Raw genomic sequence first — 24,773 nt, 5'->3', positions numbered from 1 at the left:
TCACTTTGCACAGCCCACACTCAAGGAGTGGGGAGTTAGTTAGGTTCCCTCCTTAAGGGTGGAGTATCTACATAAATTATTCGGAATTCTTAGGAGAGTTATCTCTTCTATTTGTTTGTTTATTCACTTATTTATATCAGTATGGGCTCATGGATATTTATTTTATTCTTTGGGGTGTAATCCAGTAAAACTTTATTTTTTTTGCTCAAATTGTTCCACCTTTGGACCTTGGGATCCCGTTCTGTTGGTTCCCCAGACTTCTCGACTTGAGAGTAAAACAAACTGAGGTAGATTTTTAACAACAATGGTCTCAAATTCTTCCCATTCCTCCAAGCTCATGGCTTTGCAATGTGACTTTATAGCTTCTGGCATCAAGACCTGACCCTCTCTCCATCCCTGGAGTCTGGGCTGGGCCAAGTGACTTGCTTTGACCAATGGGAAGAGGCCAAAGCATGAAAGGGACTTGTGCATTGGGGCTGCTGCATCCAGGACCCTAAGACCACCATGTGAGCAAGCAGTGCTAGCCTGTGGAGGAAAAGAGGCCATGTGGCCTAGTTACCTCCACTACCCTTGCCTACAGCCAGGCAGCAGCCGCGTGCGGGAGGCCTTCGACCATAGCTGACTGCAGATGGATGACAGACCCAGAGGCGAGCCATCCTCACTGAGCCCAGGCCACACTGCCCACCCACAGGGTAATGAGCGCATCAGTGGTCAGTTTAAGCCACTAGCTTGTGGGGTAGTTTGTTATGAAGCAAAAACTAACTGCTACACAAGCCACTTTCTTTTGCCAATCTGTTGAGTTTTCTGTTACATGAAGTCAAGCCTAATTCTAAAAGGACTCAGTATTTACTTCACAGGGAGGTTGTGGGACTTGAATGAGTGAGGCAGGGACAGTACATGTAATAGTACATCGGTAGATTAATAGTAATAATAATAATAATAATAATAATTATGTAATTATATTCTATTTCTATAAGATATATAAGATATACAATATAACCATTATGGTTATATAATAGTTATTATTATTAGTTTTGTAGTGTGTTAGTATTTAATTTGTAACTTTGTTTCAGATTATAGTTGTTTGAAGACTATAAGCTTCAGGACCCGAGACCGCATTTTGTGAGCGGACACGAATCAGTAATTTTCTGTCCATGCCTCCAGCCCAAGACCACCAGGAGCACACCAGTGGTGGTTAAACACGGTGGCTTTATCACCCACTGAAGGGAGGGAATGCATGCCATGGGGAACCCAGGTGTCTCAGTAAGAGGGTGTCAGAGAAGGCTTATCATAGGATTTGGGCTTGTGTGAAGTGATTTTGAGGAGAGTTTAGGGAAGTGGGGTTTTTCTCTCGATTGGATGCTGTCAGGAATGGGAGTCATTACAGGCTTGGGATCTTGATAATCTTCTCTAAAGAGAAGGTCGGCTAGAGCCAGGCTAACTCTGGTAAGTGGTGAAGAAGCAGCAGTCACTGTGTCAGGCGGGGTAGGGGGACGGTGTCTCAGCAAAATGTTTGGTCATTCTGCCTGAGACATGATAACAAGTGGTCTTGGTTTTGTCTTGAGTCATCAGCCCCAGAGCACCTTGTCTGTCGCTGGTGTTCTGTGAAATTGTTTATGTTCGATGAGACATCAGCTGTCACCTGTGAGTGTCAGGCCAGTTTGCAGCAACGTGATCACCATCCACGCCAGCTCCTGGATGGCACGGCTGCTTTTCTCTTTCTCAGTTTAAGTCAACACTGGTGAGTCTGGGAGGATTCCTTCCCCCTTTTAAAGAGCTCAAGTTGAAGCAAAAGTTCACTCCTGCTCAAACCGGACAGCTATTTTTAGGCACTTTTCTTCTCCCAGAAGTTTTCCTCTCCCACTTACATATTATATTAACACTACCTTAACCATATAGTTATAGTATTAATTGTACATAAATGAATTATATAACTAATAAGATAATAGTAATAATAATATTTATCATGCACTTGCTATGTGTCAGGTACTGTTCCAAGCATTTTATATCTATTCGTTTAAGGATTCTTAACCTGGGGTCTTACCACAGTCCTTGGATGGAATTTATCTTCATTCATGTTTAATTAAATTCAGCACTTTCGGGCTTCCCTGGTGGCGCAGTGGTTGAGAGTCTGCCTGCTAATGCAGGGGACACGGGTTCGAGCCCTGGTCTGGGAGGATCCCACATGCCGCGGAGCAACAAAGCCCGTGAGCCACAACTACTGAGCCTGCACGTCTGGAGCCTGTGCTCCGCAACAAGAGAGGCCGCGACAGTGAGAGGCCCGCACACCATGATGAAGAGTGGCCCCCGCTTGCCACAACTAGAGAAAGCCCTTGCACAGAAATGAAGACCCAACACAGCCCAAAAAAAAAAAAAAAAAAAAAAAAAAAATCAGCACTTTCTTCAGTTATGAACATGGAGACAAGCCACAGTGGTATTAGGGCCTGGAACTTTGTCACCATTAGAAACCATGGCTACTTTCATATCCTATCAGTGGTTTCAGATAGCTCAGAATGTTGTTCACATCCACCGTTACTTTGAAATTGCAGTACTAATGACATCCACCACTATATCGTGCAATAAGTGTTTTTTTTTAATTAAAAATTTTTTAAATTTTATATTGGAGTATAGTTGATTTACAATGTTGTGTTAACTTCAGGTGTACAGCAAAGTGATTCATTTATACAAATACATATATCCATTCTTTTTTCGATTCTTTTCCTATATAGGTTATTACAGAATACTGAGAAGAGTTCCCTGTGCTATACAGTAGGTCCTTGTTGATAACCTATTTTATATATAGTAGTGTATATATGTTAATCTCAAACTCCTAATTTATCACTCCCCCCCATAATAAGTGTTAACAAAGAATCATATATAATACTATGCCACAATTGTGTTCTTTAAAAATATTTTGATAACCACAATTTTAATAAATTTTTTTCCTTCAAAATCTGATGCATTTTATTTCAAGCATTTGAAAATATCATTCTGAGAAGTGCTCCATGGCTAGATCCAAAAGTATCCATGACAAGACAGATGTGAGGAGCCCTGTGCATTGATTAAATCCTCCAGTGACCCCCATGAGCAGGTATTATTACCAGCATGTTACAGAGGGGGATATGAGGCACAGAGAGGTTGTACAGTTTGCTTAAGGTCACGCAGATATCAAGTTGTAGTGCGTTATTTAATCTGAGAGCTGCGTTTACAGCCTATGGTCTGCTGTGGGCTTGTTCTCTGTGTTATGCATATGCATGTGAATGTCCCTAGGCAGGTGTCATGCGTGTGGATGTACGGATCTCCGTTTCTATACGTGGGTGTGTGTAGTGCATATAGAAAAGGGAACCAAAAACACCTGTCCACTCTGGGCCTTCTGTCTGACTTCTGGGATCACTTGGATTAATTGCATCTCCACATCCCTTGGGCCCTGGAAAGTGAAGGGCTGGTTTGGGGAAGGACAGTGGGGCCAGGCCTGGGGGAAGGGGCAGCAGGTGGAGGTGGGGTAGGAGGGCAAGCATAGCCCCAGGGCTCAGCCTCTGGCCTGGGTCTAGATATGTAAACTGGGCACAGCCTGGGGGGAGGGGAATTTGGAGGAAAGAGGAGGCAGTTCCCATAGTGAGCCCTTCTCTTGGGCACTTGTGACTGGAGGCTGTCTGGGACCACAGTCCCTGTGCCAGGCTGCCTGTGGGGAGTGGCAGTGCTGGTGGGAACCGTAAAGGAAAACCACACTGTTGGAGGGCTCCTGGGCTCTCAGGACCCCACTATAGCACCACTTCACTGCTGACGCCAGACTGGGTTTTCCACACATCAAGCAGTTCTGTGACACCAGCTGGGTGTGTTCTACAATTTAACTCAATTCTGACACTACCTGGAATTAGTGTCAGATCCTACAAGAGTGCCCTCCCTCCACTTCAGACACGAGTCTCAAGTTCAGGTTGTCACCTGTGCTTCTGACAGACCAGCTATCAATCGGAGTTTCCCAAGGCCCCCTCCCCAGTTTGCCAGAGCAACTCACAGAACTCAGGGAACCAGTTTACCTACTAGATCACAAGTTTATTGTAAAAGGATAAAACTTAGGAACAGCCAGATGGAAGAGATGCGGAGGGCAAGGCATGTGGAAGGGGGGGCGGAGCTCCCATGCCCTGCCTGGGTCCCCACTCTCCCTGCACCTCCACGTGTTCTCCAGCCCAGAAGCTCTCTGAACCCCATCCTTTTGGGTTTTTATGGCAGCCTCATTACACAGGCACAGTTGATTAACTCATTGGTTGTTGGTGATAACCTCCAGCCTGTCTTCATTCCAAGGGTTTAGAACTGTGTGCCAGAAACAGAATGAAGACCAAATCTATACATTTCTTATTATAAATCACAATATCACAGTAGTCTAGTAAAGCCTGCCCCCTACCCACACAGGGGTCCTGGGGTTCATAGCCTGAGGAGACTGAATCCCCAGAGGGGTCTTTGGATGTGAGCCATCTGAGCCACAGAGCTAAAGGCTCTTCCCACCCCATGGCCCATGGGATAGGAGTCCCCCAGAAGGGGCCCTTTAATATTCTCCCTGAATATCTCTCCCTGCTCCTCAGCTGTAACTCTCAATATATCTTTCCAAAAATGCCAAGTCTAGTTAATTGTTTTCATCCCCAATGTTAAATGATATCAATAACAATAATACATATATCACATGGATTATTTGTGGTCATCATTTGCTAATCTTCATACTTGTGCCGCACTGGATCAATGATTATAGCTCTGTGATGTGCTTTCTAAGGAGTCAGGGCAGAATGGAAATAAATCACAGCAAGTCACCTCATCTCATTTTCTCATTTAAAGAACAGAGACGGTTACTTGCAGAATTGGTGAGGGTTAAAAGAAATATCTGTATTTCCTCAATTCTATATGGTAGCCTCTATGTCTACCCAATGCTATGTCTGAGGAAATTTGGGCAGGAAGAGAAAATAACAACTTGTATCTTATCTAATAACTTTAAAAAAGAACAGCTTTATTGAAGTAAAAATGACATGATGAATTACACGTATTTAAAACAAAGCATTTGGTAAGATTTAACATACGTATACACCCGTGAAACCACCATAGTCAAGATAATGAACCATATCCATCACCTATAAACTTTTCCACGTGTGTAATTTAGAGCAGGGGCTCTGGGAGCTCCCATTTGTCTGTGATTTTCAGAAGGATCATTCTCTTGTTTCAATGCTTTGCTGTAGTCTTAACCTTCTTGATGATGGTATATTTGAACTTGTGTTTTGTAAGTGAAGTCTGATGGGACGGTGGCTCATGTGGCCATGCAGGAGATATGTGTGCATTAGTTCCTTGCTACCTCATTAGTATATGCGTTTGTGATGCCTGCTACGTGGCTTCTGTAACAAGCTTATTTTGTATGTAGGGCCGCACACTCAGAAGGGCTCCTCTCTTGTTTTAATGCTCTGCTGTCACATCTTGAAATTCTTAATAACTGTCATCTTGAAATTTTAAATTTTATCTTTGAACCTGTGTATCGGAAGTGAAGTCCAATGGGCAATGGGTCTTGTGTGTGAGCAGAAGAGATACGTGTGATATGGGTGTTCACCATTCACATACAGTGTTCACAGTGCCCCATGAGCATAGAATCCTGGTGAACCCACAATGCATGGACATTCAGTGAGACTCAAAATGAGTACAAGGGAAGCGTGTTATATCTTTGGTAAGGAGGGGCACAGCCCAAAGAGCCCATGCTTTCTGTTCAAACTAGAAGTTTCTTAGGTCACAGAAAAAAGGTAATGGTGTTCCAAGAAACAAGGACAATCAAGGAAACTGAACATATCCTTTCTTAGTCATGTTACTTCCCTGTTTTAGCCAATCACTTACACTGAAAATGAGGACATAGAAGGAAGGGGAAACATAGGACACCCCGTACTTCCCTTTCCTTTCAGCCTTCCTTATTCATTAGTAAGTAGGAAGTAGGGAGTGTTGGTAAAATGTGTGAATATCAAGAAGTGAAATAAAAGCAATTCAGTTGGTTTGGTGCAGCTGTGCACTGTCCTGGTAAGAATGTATGAACTATGAAATACCAATGGTGTAGTTTCAGTGATTCCACATATGAGTTAAATGCTCTTATATTGCATTTAAAACTGTCATTGCACAATATAAACACGAATGGTAAAATTCATGCTAATAATTTAAAATTAATTTTTCTTAGAACAACATTTAGTAGTAAGTAAAAAACACCATGACAAGTTGAGAGAGACTAGAAGAGAGGAAACAGCTTTATATTTCAGTACTCCTACTGGCACGTTTTTCCTACTTTTTGAACAAGGGGGACCACATTTTCATTTTGCATTGGGCCCTGCAAATTATGTTGCTGGCCCGGTTTGGAAAGCTTGCTGTCAGGACGCTTCCTCTCAGAACGCAGTTGCCATGTTGGGAGCAAGCCCAAGCCATATGGAAAGGGCACGTGTAGGTGCTCCAGTCAACAGTTCTGCCCAAGCCCAGCCTTTGGGGCATCCCAGCACAGGTGACAGAAATACAGCCTTCAGATGATTCCACTCCTACCTCTCCTAGCCCTCCCCCAGCCCCACCTCAACTTCCAGACACCTCCATCCATCTGGGTCTTCCAGCTGAGACCCAGCCTTCATGGAGTAGAGACAAGCCATCCCTGCAGTACCCTGTCTGAGTTCCTGATCTACAGAATCCGTGAACAAAATAAAACACATGGTTATTATGTTTTGCCAGAGATTAGGGTAATTTGATATGCAGAAATAAATGTATCCTAGTTTATTCATTCGGGTGGATTCCAATCTTTTGTTAATACAAATGAAGCTGCAATGAATAACTTTGTGCATAGTTTATGTATATTTAGGGCAGATTCCTAGAAATGAGGATTACTGTGTCAAAGGGTAAAATGCATACACAATTTTGTTAGTTATTGCCAAATTCCTCTCTAAACAGCCTTCTTTGTGTTTACAGTATATTTGTACATGTATAATTCCCCTCCCCAACATACCTACAGAGAAACATACATAGAGAAAAATGCATAGAGGTACAGCTTGATGAATTCTTGATGAAACTAAACACATGTGTAACCCTCACCCAGGTCAAGAAACAAACATTCCTAGCAACCTAAAAGCTGCCCTAGTCCCCCTCCCCAGTGAATACACCCTTCCGTGGTATGAATTTACCACTATTTATCCAATTTCCTTTTGGTATTTCCCGTTAGGGGCTAATACATTCTATGCTCCTTGGCTTTTATTATAGTCATCAGAACCTGTTGCACAGATGTCAGGTTTGTTAGATCCTCCTCTATGGTTCTGCCATTCTGTTGGGTTATTGTTCTCAAACTAGGTTCCTGTGGAACCCTGGGGTTCTTTCTCAAATGACAGGAAAAAGAACAAATGCATGGATTGGCTTTTCTCAGTGCAAAAATTTCCCTAAAACCTTTGGGGTTCGTTCCCACTTGTTGGCTACCAAGTTTTAACAATGACAGATGTTCAAGAAACAGGAAATAATGGGAAGACCCAGAAATGCCATGGGCTGCTACCGAGAATAACAGTGGTCATCATCTATGGTGAAGTCTTTTGCATGGGGATAGGGTCTTTTACGTACAGTAGATAGATCTTCTCTAATCTTCAAAAGCCTGCGTGAAATAGGTATTGTGACCCCTCTTTCACTGGGAGTGAAAACCCAGGCTCTGAGAGGGGAAGTAACTTGCTCAAGGTTCATCGCTCACATTGGAGGATGGGAAAACCTATAGGCTCTGGGCTCCCCAACGGCCCTGGCTTCCTTCGGTTTAGACCACATCTTTGTGTCCTCTTCTCAGTCTGGCACCCAAGGCTCTGCCTCCTCTGCCTCTTTCAGAGCTCTGGCCTCTTCCTTCCGCTTCCTGAATGTTCTCAAGCTTTTCCCTGAGCCAGCCCCTGGGCCTTTGCACATGCTGCTCCCTCTGCTTGGAATCCTCTTTCTCCTCTTCACCTAACTCCTCCTCGTCCTTCAAGGACACCTTCCCTAAGTTGGTATCCTTGCTCCAATAGCACTGTATAGTTCTCCTCTCACTGTCACTGTGCTTTTGGTTGTTTGGTATTGAATTTCTGTCTCCTCCCACCCACCCCAGACTGTAGGCACCTTAGAGCAGGTGTCTGTCTGTCTTGTTCATGGCTGTGTCCACAGAGCCTAGCACAGTTGCTGGCACATAGTAGGCACTCAATAACATTTGTTGAGGGAAGGGACCATCTTACTTGAGTCTCACGGCAACCCTGTGAAGCAAGCAGGGCTGGGCTGCTCACTCCCATTTTACAGATGAGGAGAGTGAAGCCCAGAGAGGGAAGGGTCCAGTCCCCTGTGATTTGTGGACACAACCAGGCCTGGGTGACTGTGGTCCTGACACGTCTCCCAGACCGAGGGGTGGGGCCTCAGCCAGCCAGGGGGACTTCCAGGGCTCCCGTAGTCCTCCCTTGTTTCCCACATTGGAAGTGACAAGTGTGACCCTCCCCTGCCCAGGACCTGGTGGGAGGGGTGGGGGGGGTTGCGTGGGTGCAGCGGGAGGTGGGATCAGAGCGGCGAGAAGGCTGAGGAGGTAGACAAGGAAGAAAGCTAAGTCCTACTTGCAGAAGAGTTGGGGGAGGCGGAGCTGTGGTCACGTTCTGAAGCCAGGGCAGGGGAGTCAGGAAGTCAGAAGCAGGAAGGAAGCTCCTGTCCCTGCCCCAGGAGGATCCAGAGGACTCAATGGCCTTTATCTTCCTGTGTGTTTCAAGCACTGGCCAGCTTGGACTCAGCAATTGCTTATGTATGTATTTATTTTCCTTTAATCTTGGTCACAGGGAAGATAAGACTCTGGAGCAGGTGATTTGGGTCCAAAACCACCTCTGAAACCCCTCACTGTGTGACTTTGGCCAAGTATCTTGGCTTCTCTGGACCTCCATTTCCCCATCTGTAAAAGGGGGAGATGATAATAGTACCTATCCCATACGGTCATTATAGGGTTTCCCCAGATATTCTAAGGGAAGTTCTTCGCGGGGTGCCTGGCATAGAGAAATAATGCCACAGAGAACTTACTATGTACAGGCAAAGTACAAGGGCCCTTACAATTTACTAAGCCTTCATGTGGATTTTGGAGGCTCCAGCATGATCCTTGAAAGGGACAGAATTGGGACTTGGACCTAGCTCTCTACAGAACCAGAGGGCTGAACCAAAGAACCATGTTACTTAGAGAGAGCAGCTGCTGCATGCTGGGCCCTGCATTCTGTTCCATAGGGCAATAAAGGTCAAGTGGAAATGGACAGTTCTTCTAGGACAACTGATGGCCATCTGGGACCCTTTCTTCCAAAGGAATACTTCAGGCCCGAAGCCTCTGCACTCCAGTTTAAGAACCCCTGGAGCAGGAGTGGAGGTGGAGAGGGGCTGAGCTAGGCGGTGAAGAGTCCTCCTTGTAGGCTGAGCTCAGGGTACTTGGGAGCCACTGAAGGCTCTAGGCAGGGGAAGTGACATGACTGTAGGCCAGGAGGGAGCAAACCTGGAGATGGGGCTCTATCGGGAAGCTTCTGGGATCTTCCAGGCAAAACATGAGGCTGGGGTGAGAGGGCAGGTGCTGGAGGGGAAGCAGTGCTGGATGTCCTGCTTCCCTTCCTGCCAGCTGGGAAATGTCACCTTTGGGTACAGCTTGCCCTGCTCCCAGAGAAGGAAGCTGTGGTGGAGGATGGCAGAGCCACCCACCAGACATAGACGGCTCAACTCCAGACATACACAAAAGAGAAATATTTAACTTAACTGAGTTTTGGGGTCTTTCTGCTACAGCAGCTTATCCTGTACCAGAACTCACTGTGCAACCTCAGGCAAAGCACTTTACTTCTCTGAGCCTCAGTTTCCACATTTGTAAAACGGGGGCAATAATAGAACCCACTAGGATTCAGAAGTGGTGTGTGTAGAACTAACACGGAGGAGCCATGCAGTTAATGCCCCTTATCCCCACACAAGCCCCTGGCTGGCCCCTAACTCCTGTTTAGCCCAGTGGCAAGACTTTTATTTTCTCTTCCTCCTTCTGACTCCCTTGGTGGCACAGGCTCAGGGCAGTGGACACAACAGACGTTAGACCCAGGGTCTGGATGACTTTCAGACAGAGGTGATCCCTCTCCTGAATTTTACAGATTAGGAAACTGAGGTCCAGAGAGGGGCAGGAATTTGCCCTAGCTCCACAGCAACTCGGGCAGAGTGGTGCTGGATCCAGTCCTTCGTGGGCACCAGGGTGGGGAGTTGATTTCCGAAATAGGTGTCGGGGGCACCTTTTCCCACCACTCTCCCCTGGCTCACTGGCTCAGGGGCATCACTCTCCCACACTAGCCTCCTTATGGTTCCTCACAACTACCTCAGGGCCTTTGCACATGCTGTTCCCTCCAGTGGGCCTACTCTTCCCCCAGCTCCTCACCTGGCTGCCTCTTTCTCACCTTTAGTCCTCAATTTAAGTGTCCCTCTTCAGAGAGTCTTTCCCTGATCACCCTGCCTCTGAAATCTTTTATCTGTAACTCCTGTTTATTTTCTTCACTTACAATATATTAGTTAATTTAGTTAAATTAAAAAAAAATTTTTTTTTTTATTTTGGCGAGTCTCTCCCTCTAGCCTGTTAAGCTTTATGATTTCAGGACTGTGGCCATCTGTCTGTCTCGTTTGCTGCTCCCTCCCCATCACCGAGGCAGGCCTTGGCCCAGGCAGGTCCTCAGTACGTCCTTGCCATGTGAATGAATGAATACGTGTATGAACGAATAAATACATGAGTGAATGTGCCAGGCCTGGATGTCCACCACTGCACTGAATTTGCACGACTTCCCCATGACTAGATCACAGTCTCTGCATTGTGCAGATGAGGAAAGTGAGGCTCAGAGAGGTCCCACAGGGGAGGGTGGGAATGTGTTGAATGTTAAAGGCCATTGGACTTCCCTGCCCTCAGGACACAGGCAACAGCAGCTCACAGGCCACATTACACGTTAATCTAACACAAGAAAGTAACACATTTTTGCTGGATGTGGCCTGGACCAGATTCCATTCTCAGAAGGGCTGCTCCATCAAAAGATGCTGATGCTGCTGTTGCCAAGGCAACACTGTTAGCTTTCCGAAGCATCTTCAATGAGAGAGGTGAAGGCCCAGATGGACACTGAGGGGGGGAAAGTCTGGAAAAAGGGGTCAAATCACCCAGCCAGCAAGACAAACCATCCTGATGCTGACTTATCCCCTGTCCCCTGCAAAAGGCCACCTCCTACCCCACCCATGATTGGTTGTCTCTGGGCTGTGCACAGTAAACTCTCTCCCCCAGTGTGGCAACTGCCTTTGCTGCGAACGTGCAGAGATCGCGGGAACAATGCATTCTGCCTGCCTGGCTCCATCGGAACATACCAGGTGCCAGTGGGAAAGACAGATTAGTCTTGGAAAACTTTCCAGAAAGTTCCATCAGCCCTTGATATAGGTGGAGGGGACACCACTCCAGCATTTCTGTGGTCGGTGCCAAGGTGCCTCCAGAGAGCTCTGGATGAGGGAGGCAGCTGATAGGTGCAAGTGCACTGGAAGCGGTGACTGGCTGTGCCGCTCGGATGAAACTCTTTCCCTCTCTGAGCTCTAATTTCTTCATTACTAAAATGGGGGAACGCTGGTCTGATGCAGGGAGAGGGGACAAGGATTCTACATAGGAACCTGCAGATGTAGGTATCTCAGAAGCCAGTTCCTGCAAGCGGTGGCCTCCAGGAGACCCATCCAAGGCCAAGACCTCGCCAGCCAGGCCCCCTAGGGCCTTGTGCACCCAGAATCCTTTAGCTGTTCATGTCGGCAGCCACGGTGAGTGAGCGTTGCTCTCTTTTAGATGTTTGCAGGCGCTCCATCCTTACTGCACAGATGAGAACTGGAGGCTTAGAGAGGGCAGGGGCTCTGCTCCAGCCACAGAGCCTGGACTGCGAACCAGGGTCTGACACCTCTGGGCAGAACACAGCAGTGTCCTTGATAGTCTGGGGCAAACCAGGGATTGGCTGGAGCCTGAGGGGCAGGCCTTGGGGGCAGGGAGGCTAGGAGAAGGGGCAGAGATGGAAATAAGAGAGATGGGATTCTGAGAGATGGAAAGAGAAAAAGTGAACCTCTGTTCTTGCCTGCCCAGCATCCCTGCTTCCTAAAGCGGCTCCTCAGTTTCCCCAAGGCCAGTCCACACGACTTGGAGGGAACTAACCCCACCCCCTGGTTCCAGGCATGATAGTGTGACCCAGGTCTGGTCAACCAGAATCACAGTGATAAGTGCAGGGATGGACACAGGACCAGTCCTGGCTGGAAAGAATCCTGCCTTTGCTGGAATCCCTGGGACAGGGGAGCTTTCTGTCTGAGGGATGCTAAGCAGGCAGGACACAAGCCTGGGGCTGCTGGAGCCATCTTTCGGGAGAGAACCTGACTGAGAATGAGGTCAGCACGGTGGATGGCAGGCCTGAGAGGTGGGGAGGGACATCACTTGAGCAGCTGGATCTAACCACATTTGAATCCATCCCTAGACTCCCTGTATGTGAGTCAATCCATTCCTCAGGATAAGGTTTCTATCCCTTGCACTTGAGAGTCCTGGCACAGAGAAGGAAGGAAAGTAAGAAGGAAGGATGAATATTTTAAAGAACAGATGTGTGAGGGTTACCCAAATCGGCTTCTTGGTCTTCTTAGACAACTGGAGTGCAGACAGGGATTTGGGCCTTCACCCCACCCAGAGGAGTTCTGTCCCTGGGCCACAGAGCATTGCCTATACACTTGTAGTACAAAAATAAATGCTGTAGATACAAAAACAAAAAACAAAAACTTACCTTCCCTGGGTCCAGAAGAAGGGGTGGCATGCACTAGGGGGCCGATTTCTCCACCCCATTCACCTCTTTGGGAACTAACATTTATTAGGCACTTGTTTCATGCCAGGCTCTGTTAAGAAGTTGCAATACAAGGTTTCATTTCCTCCTGCCCCAGCACAGCAAGGAGGGAGTATCACCATCTCCATTTCACAGACCAGATGATTGAGGCCTTGAGAGGCTGAGCCACTGGCTTCAAGTTCAAGAGCTGGAGCAGGTCTGTCTGACTCCAAAGTCCTGCCAACAGCACCACACTGCACACCGTAGACACTAAATGAAGGCTTGCCGAGCAAATGCTGGATAAGGCTGTGTCAGCCTTCTGGGCAGCTACCTGCCCCTAAGTACTTTTCCCTCCTGCCTGAAGTCACCATTAGCAACCACAACCTTTGGTTTCCCTGAAGGAGATCAGCATTAATCTGTGCTGGGTTTAATCAGTGGATTGGCTGAGGTGGGACTCAGGGGTGGGGGCAGAGCCCAGTGGGATGAAGGTGCCCCATTTCCACCGTGCAGCCTCAGCCAGCAGAAAACCTTCTGAAGACGGAGGCGCAACCTGGCGGTAGGACAGGTCGGTCGTGGGCTGGGCCCGGGTGTTGGCTGAGGATGACAGGACTTTGGTGGCCTTATCAGGTCTGAGGAGGGTGACACAGTAATGGGACTGGGTGGTAGAGTGGCTGCGGCCCCTCTCTGAAAGAAGTTCATGAGGAGCCCCTGGTCTCCCAGACTCAGCAAAGGCCCGCCCAGTCTCCATGGACCCCTAGCTGCAGCATCGCTGTTGGACAAGGCAAGAGGAGGCTAGGAGCTCTGGCTTGGAGGCAGGAGGGATCTGGACCCAGCGATTGGTGTCCTGTTCAAGGCAGAGTGGGCCCCAAGAGCCCCTGAACTTGAGCTGGTATGAGCTGGGGTCACAGGGAGTGCTGAGGGCAGCCCCCAGACAGAGATCTGGCTTTCTACGGCCAGAGAAGTCTTGGAGCACAGACAGGAAACTTAGTTCTAGACCCTTCTTCAGCGATGGTGTGTCTGTTTTAACCCAAAGGTTCCTTCCAGTTGTTTTTAGAGGCTGAGAATGTCACTGTGTCCCTCGTAGCTAGAAATGGTGAAAGCAGCTGGGGATGGGGATAGTGACCTGGGGTTTCAGCTCATGACATACGAAGACCAGCTTTTTCCAAGGGTATCCGCAGCCCAGAGAGATGCTCTGGGATAATCAGGGCCCATTTTCAAATAAATAAATTTGGGGAAAGCTGCCTACTCTAGCCCTTTCATGGGCAGTCACTAAGCACATGACCACAGTAATGGCTTTGACAAGGCCTGCAGCTAAGAATGCCTGTTCACGTTGATTTAACCTGGTGTTTCCCTCCCTCACTTGACCCCAGGTACTTTTACAGGGGAGTCCTAGTTATTCTCTCTGGAATATATTCTAGGACATTCAAGGGGTAAAGGAATCCCTCTTAGATCTCCTGGAGCCCCCGAGAAACCATGTCTGAGCTTTAGATGCTGGGGCCTAGGAGTGGTGGACAGTGTCGGTGGAAATAACTCCCGTTATAGGGTGGATGCAGCTCCTTCAGTCCTGAACAGAAAGTTCAAGGACATCTCGAGGCTGAGAAAGCTTGGAACAAGAGATGGCCTTCCCAACAACCCAGGGACAGAATCTGGGCCTCCATCTGGGCAGTTTCCTGCCTGTAAATACCTTCCCGCCTGCCTGACATCCCACCATTAGTCGTGTATTCCTTTGAGGAGCCCAATTAAATCTGTTCTCAGCTCATCCAGGGTACTGTGACCCTCAAGCTGGCCGGAGGGCTCTGCAGGAGGCAGGAGGGAAGAGGAAATAGGGACAATGCAGAGGCAGGAACCCCCAAACACCCACCATTTCACAACTTGAGGGAAAAAGGGAGGGAGGTGACTCTTCTGGACTCCTGGGGTAAGGAGGGCTGGCTCAGGGGACCCAGGGTGTCCAGGACAAGGTCCTGGCATTGTGTCCTGTGTTTGGGTCCAGCTTGTTCAGAGGAAACCACATCCAGGTCCTCCCGTGGGACCAGCCTCCAGGCGTGGCTTCTCCTTAGATGTCTGTGGGACGCACCATCATGCGAGTAGAACGCAGTGAGTAGCTGGGGCCTTGGAAGTAGTGCCAGCGGATGCCGTTGAGCTTGCGCACGTGGTGGCGGGCCGGGTAGTAGATGCCATTGAGGTTTGAGAGGCCGCAGGCATCAAACCACCATCCTGGTGGAGGGGGAGGAAGAGGCTTTGGGGAGGTGGGGGCCCAGCCAGTGGGGTGAGGGCAGCCCCCTACCCCAAAGATGAATCAGGGCTGTTGGCTCCTCTGGGAAGCCAGCTCGCTGGAGACGGGGCTGGGTGGGAACGGGCATTGGGTGGTGGGGCGGGGGGAGGCTCCCAGACCCTCTGCTCAGTATGGGGCCTCCAAAGGCAGTGCACTCATGTCTGTCTCTCTGTGTCTCTCTCTGATCTCTCTGTCTCTCTTTGCTCTCCCTTACCCTACCCTTCTGGGTCTCTCTGTCTTTCACACACTTTGTCCATCTGTCTTTCTGTGGTCTGCGTTTCTCTCTCCATCTTTCCCTCTGTACTTCCCTCTGTCCCCGTGTAGCTCTGTGCCCAGCACTCTGTCTGTCCATCCTGATGTCTCTCTCGTCTCCATCTGTCCCTGTCTCTGTGTCTCTGGAGGTCTCCTCTGATCTCTGTCCTTCCCATTCTGTCTCTCACTCCTCATCTCCCACTCTCTGATGTCTCTCCCCACAGAAAACACTGCCTAAGCCAGAGTTGGTGGGCAGCTGCCCCTCTCCCCTCCACCCAGGTCTCCCTCCTCCGGATCCTGCTTGGCCCAGGAGGAGGGTTGGGGAGGAAGTCTCAGGCCTGGGGTTGGGGCAGATTAGGCATTGTACCCCCCTAGGGTGCACCCTGGGCCCCACTCTCAGTGCTTCTCAGAGGTCTCAGAGGAGAACTGGTGATGCCAGCTTTAGGAGGAGGTGAGACCTTGGAGGGGACCTCAGGGACCCTGTCGGGGGGAAGGTATGGATGAGGCACAGCCAGGCCAGGCCGTGGGTGAGCGAGACCCTGACCTGCACCCGCCTCTTGACGGCACCTGGCTGCACAAGGACCCAAGTGGGGAGGGGATGGGGGTATTCAGCCAGGCGTGCCTGTGGGGAGGTGGGGCTTCACCCCGCCCCGCACCCACCTCCAGACAGCATCTGGGCACACTTGCAGAGGCAGTTGTCGTTGTCTGCGTCGCGGGTGCTGAAGTTGGTGCCCTGCAGGACCAGGCTGCTCTGGCGCCCCGCCGAGCCGCTGTACCCACTCAGAGAAAGCCTGGAGGCCACCCGGAGGTGGTGATGGGAGAGGGACCCAGAGTCAGGTTGGGGATGGTTGCAGAAGGGGTTCCCCTCCGGTTGTGCTGAGGCATCTCCCCTCCCTGTCTGCTGCCTGCAGGGACAGAGCACTCACCGTGTGCCAGGCCTCCCTCAGCTGGCTGAACCTGAGTCTTGGACAGTTGTGAGAATGATCATGATAATAATAATAATGAGGACCATGGCTAACATTTTTTTGAACATCTACTATGTGCCAGGCATTGTTTAAAGCACTTTACATGGGTTAATTCATTCTCATTTAATCCTCAAAATACCTTAGCATTCCCATTTTACAGAAGAGGAAACAGAGCTCCCAAGAGCCACAGGAGCCTGCCTGAGATCTCAGAACAAATGAGGGTGAGAGCCAGATCCCAGCCCCATTTGGCCTGACTTGGGAGCTGTGTGCATTACCTTCCCAGCTGACCATCCGGCAACCCCAGCCCTGTCACACCTCCTCACACTCACCCACGCCCTCTGGGAAGCCTTCCTTGACCACACCAGCCCACGTGGATCAGGGCCCTGAGGCACCCCCAGCCCTGTGACTTCCACCCCCGCAGCCAGCTGGGGAGGGTTTCTATTTCTTGGTCAGGCTACGAGGCCCTGGCACGCACATCCAGGCCTGTGTGGCGATTATGACCACAAGTTCTGGGGGTAAAATGCCTGGATTCAAATCCCAGCTGTGCCGCTCGTCAGCCGTGTGGCCTTGGGCAGATTGCTTCGCCCCTCAGCTTCAGTTTCTTCATCTGTTAAAACGGTAACGATAGTATATGAACCGTCATTGTGATGGGGTGACCTCAGCGTGTGACAGGCGCAGGGCAGCACTGGCACACGGTAAGTGCCTGGCACGTTCAGTGCCTGTTGATTCGTCCCGTCCTGTCCCTGTGTTCCCAGCCCATGTGCATGGCTGGCACAGGCTTCCACTGAGCCTGGCAGGAGAGAGTGTTGGGGGCTTGTAGCAGGGCAGGGGCTGTACTGGCAGCTGAGGCGGGAGCCAGTTTGGGAGCAATAGAAGGTCCTACAGGTGGAGGCAAGTGGACACCAGATGCAGCTGGGGCAGCTCAGGGAAGCCCTGGTTCCCCAGGGCAGGGCCTGCGAGACGCCCCCACTGGGATCCAGAGGGAATGTGGGGTCTGGGCATGAGGCCACCTCAGTCCCTGCACCTACCACCTGTGTTCTCTGTCTGTGGTGAGGGCAGGGCTGGCTCAGGGTGGCCAGCCGTGAAGCCTTAGCTGTGCCCTTAAATATGCTACCCTGGACTTGCATGAGTGGTGTTGCAAATCCCCCGCCAAGAGGCCCACCTGGCCAGGGGCTCCCTGGGGTGGGGACAGGCTGGCCGGCCCACCTGCTCATATGGTCCCAGCTTCTCCTTGTGGCCACTGAGGGCTCAATTTGAGGGCTCAGTCATGTCAGTTCAAGGCCAGGCTCGGGACGCAGGCTGAAGTTTGGTGTCACCTTTAGTCTGGGGCTGTGTGGAATCAGTGCTGGACAAAGCCGAATGATCTCGTGGGGTCACTGAAGCAGCACTGGCCCCAAGTCCTCAGCCTCCCTTTCCCTCCTCTCTGGGAGCCAGAAGGGGGATCTGTGATCTCTAAGGGACCCTCAAGTCATGAGCCGGGAAGCCCCACTTGACCCATTGCTCAGATGCACTTTGGACATAATCATGGCTCAGGCCTGGGGAACACAAACATACACACGAGTCCTTGGACACCCCCAAGTGAGACACACAACATGCGTGAGTCTGTGTCTGAGGTCGTGAGCATTTGGATACAAGTCTCTGTGACTGCGTGTTTATGTGTGCGTTTAAGTGTGTGCAGCAATCTCTATGGTGGGTCTGAGTGTGTGCTCTGGAATATGTCTTTGTGCCTGAGATTGTGTGCGTGTTTACCTGAGAGGGCTTCTCTGAGGTATGTTTGCACATGTGCCTGGGTGTGTGTCTGTGCTTGTTTGTGTAGCTATGGCACTTGTGTAAGTCTGTGCTCTGAAGGTTCAAGTGTGTACCCGAGGGGTGTGGTGAGCCCCTCCACATGTGCATGTGTGTCTGTGTGTGTCCCTGTGTATCTCTGTGTGTATCTTGTGCTTGTTGCCGGGTCCGGGTGTGTGGGCACCTCTGGGAGGCCTGTGTCTGGTGTCAGTGTGTGCCTGTGCCTTGTCTGTGCCTCCCCCATCCCGCTCCGTGGGCCACTTCTCTGCAGGCTTATGCATGCACCCCAGCCGGGCTCCAGAGGGTTCCCATTATTGTGTCTGACAAATAAGGGTGCCCCTCCCACCCCGATGCCCATGCCCCAGCTGCTGACTGCCCAGGTTTCGCCACCTCTAGGCTTCCCTATGGGGATCCACCCCACCTCACCAGGCAGCTGACTCTGTACGGTGGCGACACAGGGACAGCACCTGTTTCTGTCACTCTCCCCTTAGCCCTTCTCTGGCAGTTTCCAGGTCCCTATGTGTTTTCCAGGATCTTCCAAGCTTTTCCTGAATGAGCAGGGCCTATTCCTTATGATCCCCGGAGCCCTTGAAAGAGCCTTGCTCAGGTTTGGGGTTTCTGTGGCCAGCTGCATGTCAACTCTTCTTTCTGCCTTCTTTTCAGAATTTCCCTGCTGCCTGGGGAGCCCTTTCTATCCTCTCTCTGTCTGGAGAATGCCTACTCTTCATAGGCACCACCTCCTCCAGGGAGCCCTCCCCGATAGCACAAGCATCTCTAAGCCCCTGTGCTTTCCCCTTAGGCAGCTCCTGTCTTCTCAGGGGTGTGGGTTTGCTTGTGGACACACTCGACACACTGGACTGTGAACAACTTTGAGGGGTAGAGCGCAGGTCTGATTCTTCCACAAATGACCAGAGCCAGCCCATGCCTGGCACAGGGCAAGTGTTCAGTATATCATTATTATTATTTAAGGCTCTGCAAAGGGTCACATAGATGTGGGCCCTTTGAAACCTGAGCATAACAGTCTGGAACCATGGGCAGGGAGCTCTCCATGTCTCAGATAAAAAGCCAGTGGCAGCGCATCAAATTCACAGAGGACAGCACAGCAAGGGGTTCTAAATGTAACATACATGTATATGTTTGTATAAATGGACATAAATAATTGAGATATACATAGATGCAGAAATATTATATTTCTGTCTTTGAATATATTGTTTGTATATCTCTAACATTTATGTAACACTTACCATATGCTATGCGTTTTCTGCAGATTATCTCAATTATGACATAGATACTATATTTTACAGATGAGGAGACTGAGGCACAGAGAGGTAAGTAACTTGTCTAAGGTCATGAATCCAACAAGTGGTAGAGTCAGGGTTCATACCCAGGCAATCTGGCTCCAGGGCCATGTTCTTTAGCACAATGAGATACTTTTCCCGATGTTTCTTCCCCAAGAAAAATGGCAGATCCTGGACTTAGGGCCACAGAAGCTGCTGCCCAAGAATTGGGTCGTGGAGATGAGGTTTAACTGTTACTTGTGTAGGAAAGGGAGGCTCCCCCAGCTTCCTGTTATGCACTTACCATGTCCCAGGCACTGGAGATGGGAACAGCAGTGAACTCTCACAGAGCAGTCCAGCCAAGTGTGTGAAGGGCTGGCTTGGGGACAGTAATTATAATATTATAATATAATGTTATAATATTATTTGCTGAACATATACTAAGTGCCAGCATTAATGCTCTAGGTGTAGTATCTCATTCAAGCTTCACAACACTTTAAATGAGGTAGGTACACCTGTGGTGCCCATTTTGCAGATGAGAAGGTGAAGGGACTTGCTCAGGGTCACTCAGAGAGATAGGGATAAAGTCAGGATTTAAGCCTTGGCTTTGGTGGTCAGTGGCTTAAAGAGGAGTCAGCAGGGTGTTGTGGCTACTCACTGGTCAGCTTAAGGAGTCGGAGGCATCCCGCTGAGCCCCGCCTAGCCCAGACCCGGGGATGTTTCATTCAGCTCTAGACATTGCGCTTTAAGGAGGAACATTAACAGACTGGGTTGGGTCCCATAGAAGGGATGTCAGAACCAGCTAGCTGGAGGAACCAGGGGCATTTAATAGAGGGGTTGGGGTCACATCACCGAGAAGCTCTCAGAGGTGGAATTAGGCATACAATGCAGGCAGACAGAGAGTCATCAGAGATTCTTGGGGAGGAAGTGACCTCCCATCAGTGAAGGCATTCCAGCATGGCTGGATGATGAATGTGGCTGTGGAGGAGATTCTAGCATCATGTGAAGAACCAGACGACATGTGAGGTCCTTTGCGGCCCTAGAGCATGAGTCTATGAATTCAGTTCTGTCCTGGTTCCAAGATAGCTTATCTTTAAGATCCTTGAGTTTCTCAGAGACATAACATCATGTAGGAGAAACACCATGAGTTTTGGCAGCAAAACTGAGTTCAAAACCAGGCCCTACCTGTTTTGTAACTTTGGGCAGGGGACTTAAGCTCTGTGTCTCAGTTTCCACATCGCTAAAGCAGGTACAGCAATGCTTACCTCAGAAGGTTGTGGGGAGGATTAAATGGAGTCATGTGCCTGGAACATAATAGGCGCTCAAGAAATGTTCATTCCTTTTCCTGAACAGAGCCAAGAACCAGGCTGAGGGAGGGGTGAGAGACCTTGATGATTTTATAATGTGCTCATATTTAAGCCCATCCTGTGGTTAAGAAGCAGAGGTACAGAGAAGCCCACTTGACTTGCCTGAGTTCACACACTGAGCTGGAGCAGGGCCAGAATGAGCCCAGTTCCCCTGATTCCCAGCCTGGAATTTCCACCTCACCCCACAGCATAGGACAGGCTGGGAAAGTCACCTCCCCACTTCTGGGCCTCTGTAAAATGACCGCCTCGGGGTGACTGACCTTGGAAGGCCCCTTCCTGTTCCTGGCATGGCAGTGTCAACGACATTCTCTCCACCCCACCCAGTGGCCAGGATGTGCTGAGTGCTAACCAGCCACCTCCAGATCCCATGACGTGCGCCCAAATGGGGGACAGATGGCAGGAACTGGAGACGCCCAGGGACTGACCGCTGGTGCATACCCTGTAGCCACTAGCCCAGGGCTCCCAGCCCACCCATGAGCCTGGGCCCCAAGCCCACCTGTACAGCTGCCCCTCGCTGCCCAGCTGGAAATGCTCATACTGGGCGTAGGCCTCGTTGCCTTCCCAATCTTGCAGCTCCACGCGCAGAGAGTAGGCTGTCCTGCTGGTGAGCTGGTGCACCACCTCGTTACCTAACCAGTGCTCCCCAGCTGGGTTGCCAAAGCCCTAGGGAAGAGGAGAATGGGGGTAGGCTGCATGCCGAGGAGGAAGGTTATGTCTCTGGTTAAGGAGCTGGGTTGGGCCGGGCTCTGGGGACACTTACCCAAAACCACTTTGCTAGGAGCTCCCCAACTCCTAGAGCAAAAAGACTAAGACTTTTGTAAATGTAAAACCCTGTTAAAAATAATTGAAATCACATGAATCATAATTGAAATCTATGAAGTTCAAGAACAGGCAAAAAAAAAAGTCTGTGGTGGTAGAAGTCAGAATAGCTACTACCTTTAGGGGAGTCTTGACTTGGAGGGGACACAAGGAGGGTTTCTGGGGTGCTGGAAGTGTTGTATATCTAGCTTTGAATGGTGGTCACATGGGTGAATACATATGTGAAAATTCACTGAGTCTTACACTTAAGATTTGTGCACTTAGCTGCATGAATATTAAATCTCAATTAAAAAATTAAAAACTTAAATCAGCTGCATAAGCGGTAGAGCAGACATTGTTCAGTGACATGGCAGCCACTGCAAAATTTCAGTAACGTAGGAATGTAAAGCTAAGAGCATTGGGAGTCACCAGTGTCCCAGAGTGACACGTGACCAATGCCCTTGGCCAGAACAATAATTCAGCACCGAGGACAGGGCACACCTAAGCCCCACTCCCCATTTTAGTTATGCTGTACCACTTATTAGCCTAATGGTTAATATTCAGCAGTCTTTTGTGTATTTCTGCTTCTGAGCACCCTGTTTCTCTTTGCCATTTGAATGATTCTTTAAAACCCAATTGGTTCAAGAACACTCATAGATTAATTTGGTACTTTTAAAAAAGTATTTATCAAAGGAACAGCAAGCAGACACACAAAAAATAGTATTGTAGTATTTCTGTGTATCTTTATCTATTTCTCTTGCTCTTAAAGACTTTAAGAGCTTTTAAGTCAGCTTGCCAAAAATCCTTTATCCAAAATTTAATTAAAAAATTGGAAGACAATCAGGCACTATTCCTCGTCTTGTAAAATGCATGGGGTCTTTAAGCCAGCAATTCTGAATTTAAAAAATCTCTCCTGCAGATGTAGTCATGTATGTGTGCTAAGACAAAGACATTCATTTAAGCAATGCAGCCAGGGGTGAGCAGCGGAGATCACTTTTTTCTGTTCTGTTTTTTGTATTCTTTAAAAATTTTTAGCAATGTATATGTATTATCTTTTCCAAAAATTAAAACAAAATAAAACTTAAACTTTCATTCTTAGGATATATGTCAGGACTTGCCAAAAGAGGGTTCAATTTCGGGTGATGGAGTCCCTGATAGCGTATTTGCACTGGTCAAATCTGTTTGAAGGCAGTTGGTTTAGGTGGGCTGATTTTTTTTCTGAGAAGGGTTGGGGGCAAACCAGACCCCTGCCCACAACCCACTTCCTGCCCCAGGTTTCAGAGCTGACAAGCTCCTCCCCAGGGCAGAAATGTTACCTGTTTGTAATCCCTCCAGTTGCGTTGGAAATTCATGCTGCCATTCTCACGGCGCTGGATGAGGGTCCACCCACCTCCACTGGCCTCCATGTCACAGAACACCTGGAGGAAATTGGGGAGGTGGGAAGTTGGAAGTCCCAGGAGGCAGCCAGAAGCCAGGTCTGGGCCAGCCCGAGGGTGATTTGGCTGACAGAACCTCACAGAGCAACAGGTGAGCTTGGTGGTCAAGGGCATCCCAAGGATCCAGGTCCAAGTCCCCCACCCGTTGTCTTCATTTTTCTAAAATGGTGGGCAAGTGATGTCCTCTCGGAGCCTTCTTTTCCTCAGTTGTAAAATGGGGATGTTAATACCTTAACCTTTTTGTGCCTCAGTTTCTCATCTGCACGCTGGGATTGTTGTGAAAATTAAATGAGATGAGTCATCCATCAAAAGAACAGAGCCTGGCACATAACATACTAGGAACTCAGTAAATGGAGGCCTTTCACTGGCTGTTATTGCAGGGTTGCTGTAAGAATTAAATGCCAAGAGGTGTAAAGTGCTTGGCACATGGTGTAGACTCAGGAAATGTTATTACAGGGGTTCCCTGGTGGCCTAATGGTTGGGATTCCGTGCTTTCATTGTGGAAGCCCAGGTTCGATCCCTGGTTGGGGAACCATCCTGCATGCCAGGCGGCACGGCCAAAATACGAAAAAAAAAAAAAGGAAATGTTATTACATTCAGCAGACAAATGTTTTCTGAGCACTTACTAGGTGCCAGGTTCCGTTCAAGGCATGGGGAATGCCAATATGGATAAGACAGAATGATTCTTTCAAAGAGCTTACCATCCACCACAATCACATCTTTCAGTTTAACTTTTGTTCACATATTATTTTTCCAGCCAGCTCAGTACATTTCAATGTTTGATGAGGAAACACTTGGTGCCTGTCCCTGTACTAGGTGAATCAGAGACAAATCAGAGATAAATTAACCCCCAGGGCTGGCTTGGTCTGGAGGAGGCTAGCAGACTGATAGGGCTGGCAGACTATTGAATATGAACATTTGGGCAGCTACACAGAGTTCCCAGGGAGTCACGGGGCAATCCTGGAAGGCTTCCCAGGGGAGGTGGCATTGGAACAAGGCTTTGGATGATGATGTGCCTGCCAGACAGAGATGAGTGGGAAGAGCGTTTCCAGTGGAGGGAGCAGCAGGAGTAGAGGCTCTGAGATGGTGAAGGTCTGCTCAGGGAGAGAAGACAGTGGCATCTGTTGTGAGGGTAGCAGAGGTTGCAGGAAGGGAAACTGAGGCCCAGAGAAGGGAAAGGACTTGCTCAAGGCAAATGAGTCAAAAGTAAAGCTGAGGTTCGAGCCCAGATCTCTTGCCTCCCAGGCCAGCTCTTCCCGCTCTATCAGTGTTCCCAAATTTTAGTTATTCACACCTTCCCAAATTCCACCATAGCTGAACTAATTTCATATAAAATATTTACTTTAAAAATGGTATCTTTCATAGAGAATGGACTTGAGGATACGGGGAGTGGGAAGGGTAAGCTGGGAAGTGAGAGAGTGGCATGGACATATATACACTACCAAATGTAAAATAGATAGCTTATGGGAAGCAGCTGCATAGCACAGGGAGATCAGCTCGCTGCTTTGTGACCACCTAGAGGGGTGGGATAGGGAGGGTGGGAGGGAGATGCAAGAGGGAGGAGATATGGGGATGTATGTATATGTATAGCTGATTCACTTTGTTATACAGCAGAAACTAACACACCATTGTAAAGCAATTATACTCCAATAAAGATGTTAAAAAAAATGGTGTCTTTTTTTTTTTTTACTTAAATAAATACTCAGACTAAATGCATCTTAAAAGGAAATCTTATTAGTACCATAGAGGGAAAATTAGTAACACTTGCCTTTATTCAGATAATTTAAA

At 48.9% G+C, this 24,773-nt stretch overlaps 1 protein-coding gene across 3 annotated transcripts in view; it reads right to left on the bottom strand.

The window, feature by feature from the left end:
- Nucleotides 1–12,802: 12,802 nt before the first annotated feature.
- Nucleotides 12,803–24,773, bottom strand: part of ANGPT4 (angiopoietin 4) — a 40,688-nt gene continuing 28,717 nt past the window's right edge. For 2 of the 3 annotated variants that reach the window (XM_057530246.1, XM_057530245.1), the window contains 2 exons: nt 22,866–22,967; nt 20,829–21,414 (listed from right to left, as the gene is read on the bottom strand). In XM_057530246.1, the coding sequence (XP_057386229.1) occupies nt 20,929–21,414; nt 22,866–22,967 (588 nt within the window). In that variant the 3' untranslated portion in view covers nt 20,829–20,928. Of the gene's footprint in view, nt 15,048–16,017; nt 16,149–20,828; nt 21,415–22,865; nt 22,968–24,773 lie in introns of those variants that run through there. The other variant, XM_007193346.2, reaches the window with a different exon arrangement.

Source organism: Balaenoptera acutorostrata, chromosome 15 (assembly GCF_949987535.1).
Source record: "Balaenoptera acutorostrata chromosome 15, mBalAcu1.1, whole genome shotgun sequence".
Lineage (NCBI taxonomy): Eukaryota > Metazoa > Chordata > Mammalia > Artiodactyla > Balaenopteridae > Balaenoptera > Balaenoptera acutorostrata.
Note: the sequence above shows the minus strand (reverse complement) of the source record. Positions and strands in the feature narration are given on the sequence as shown.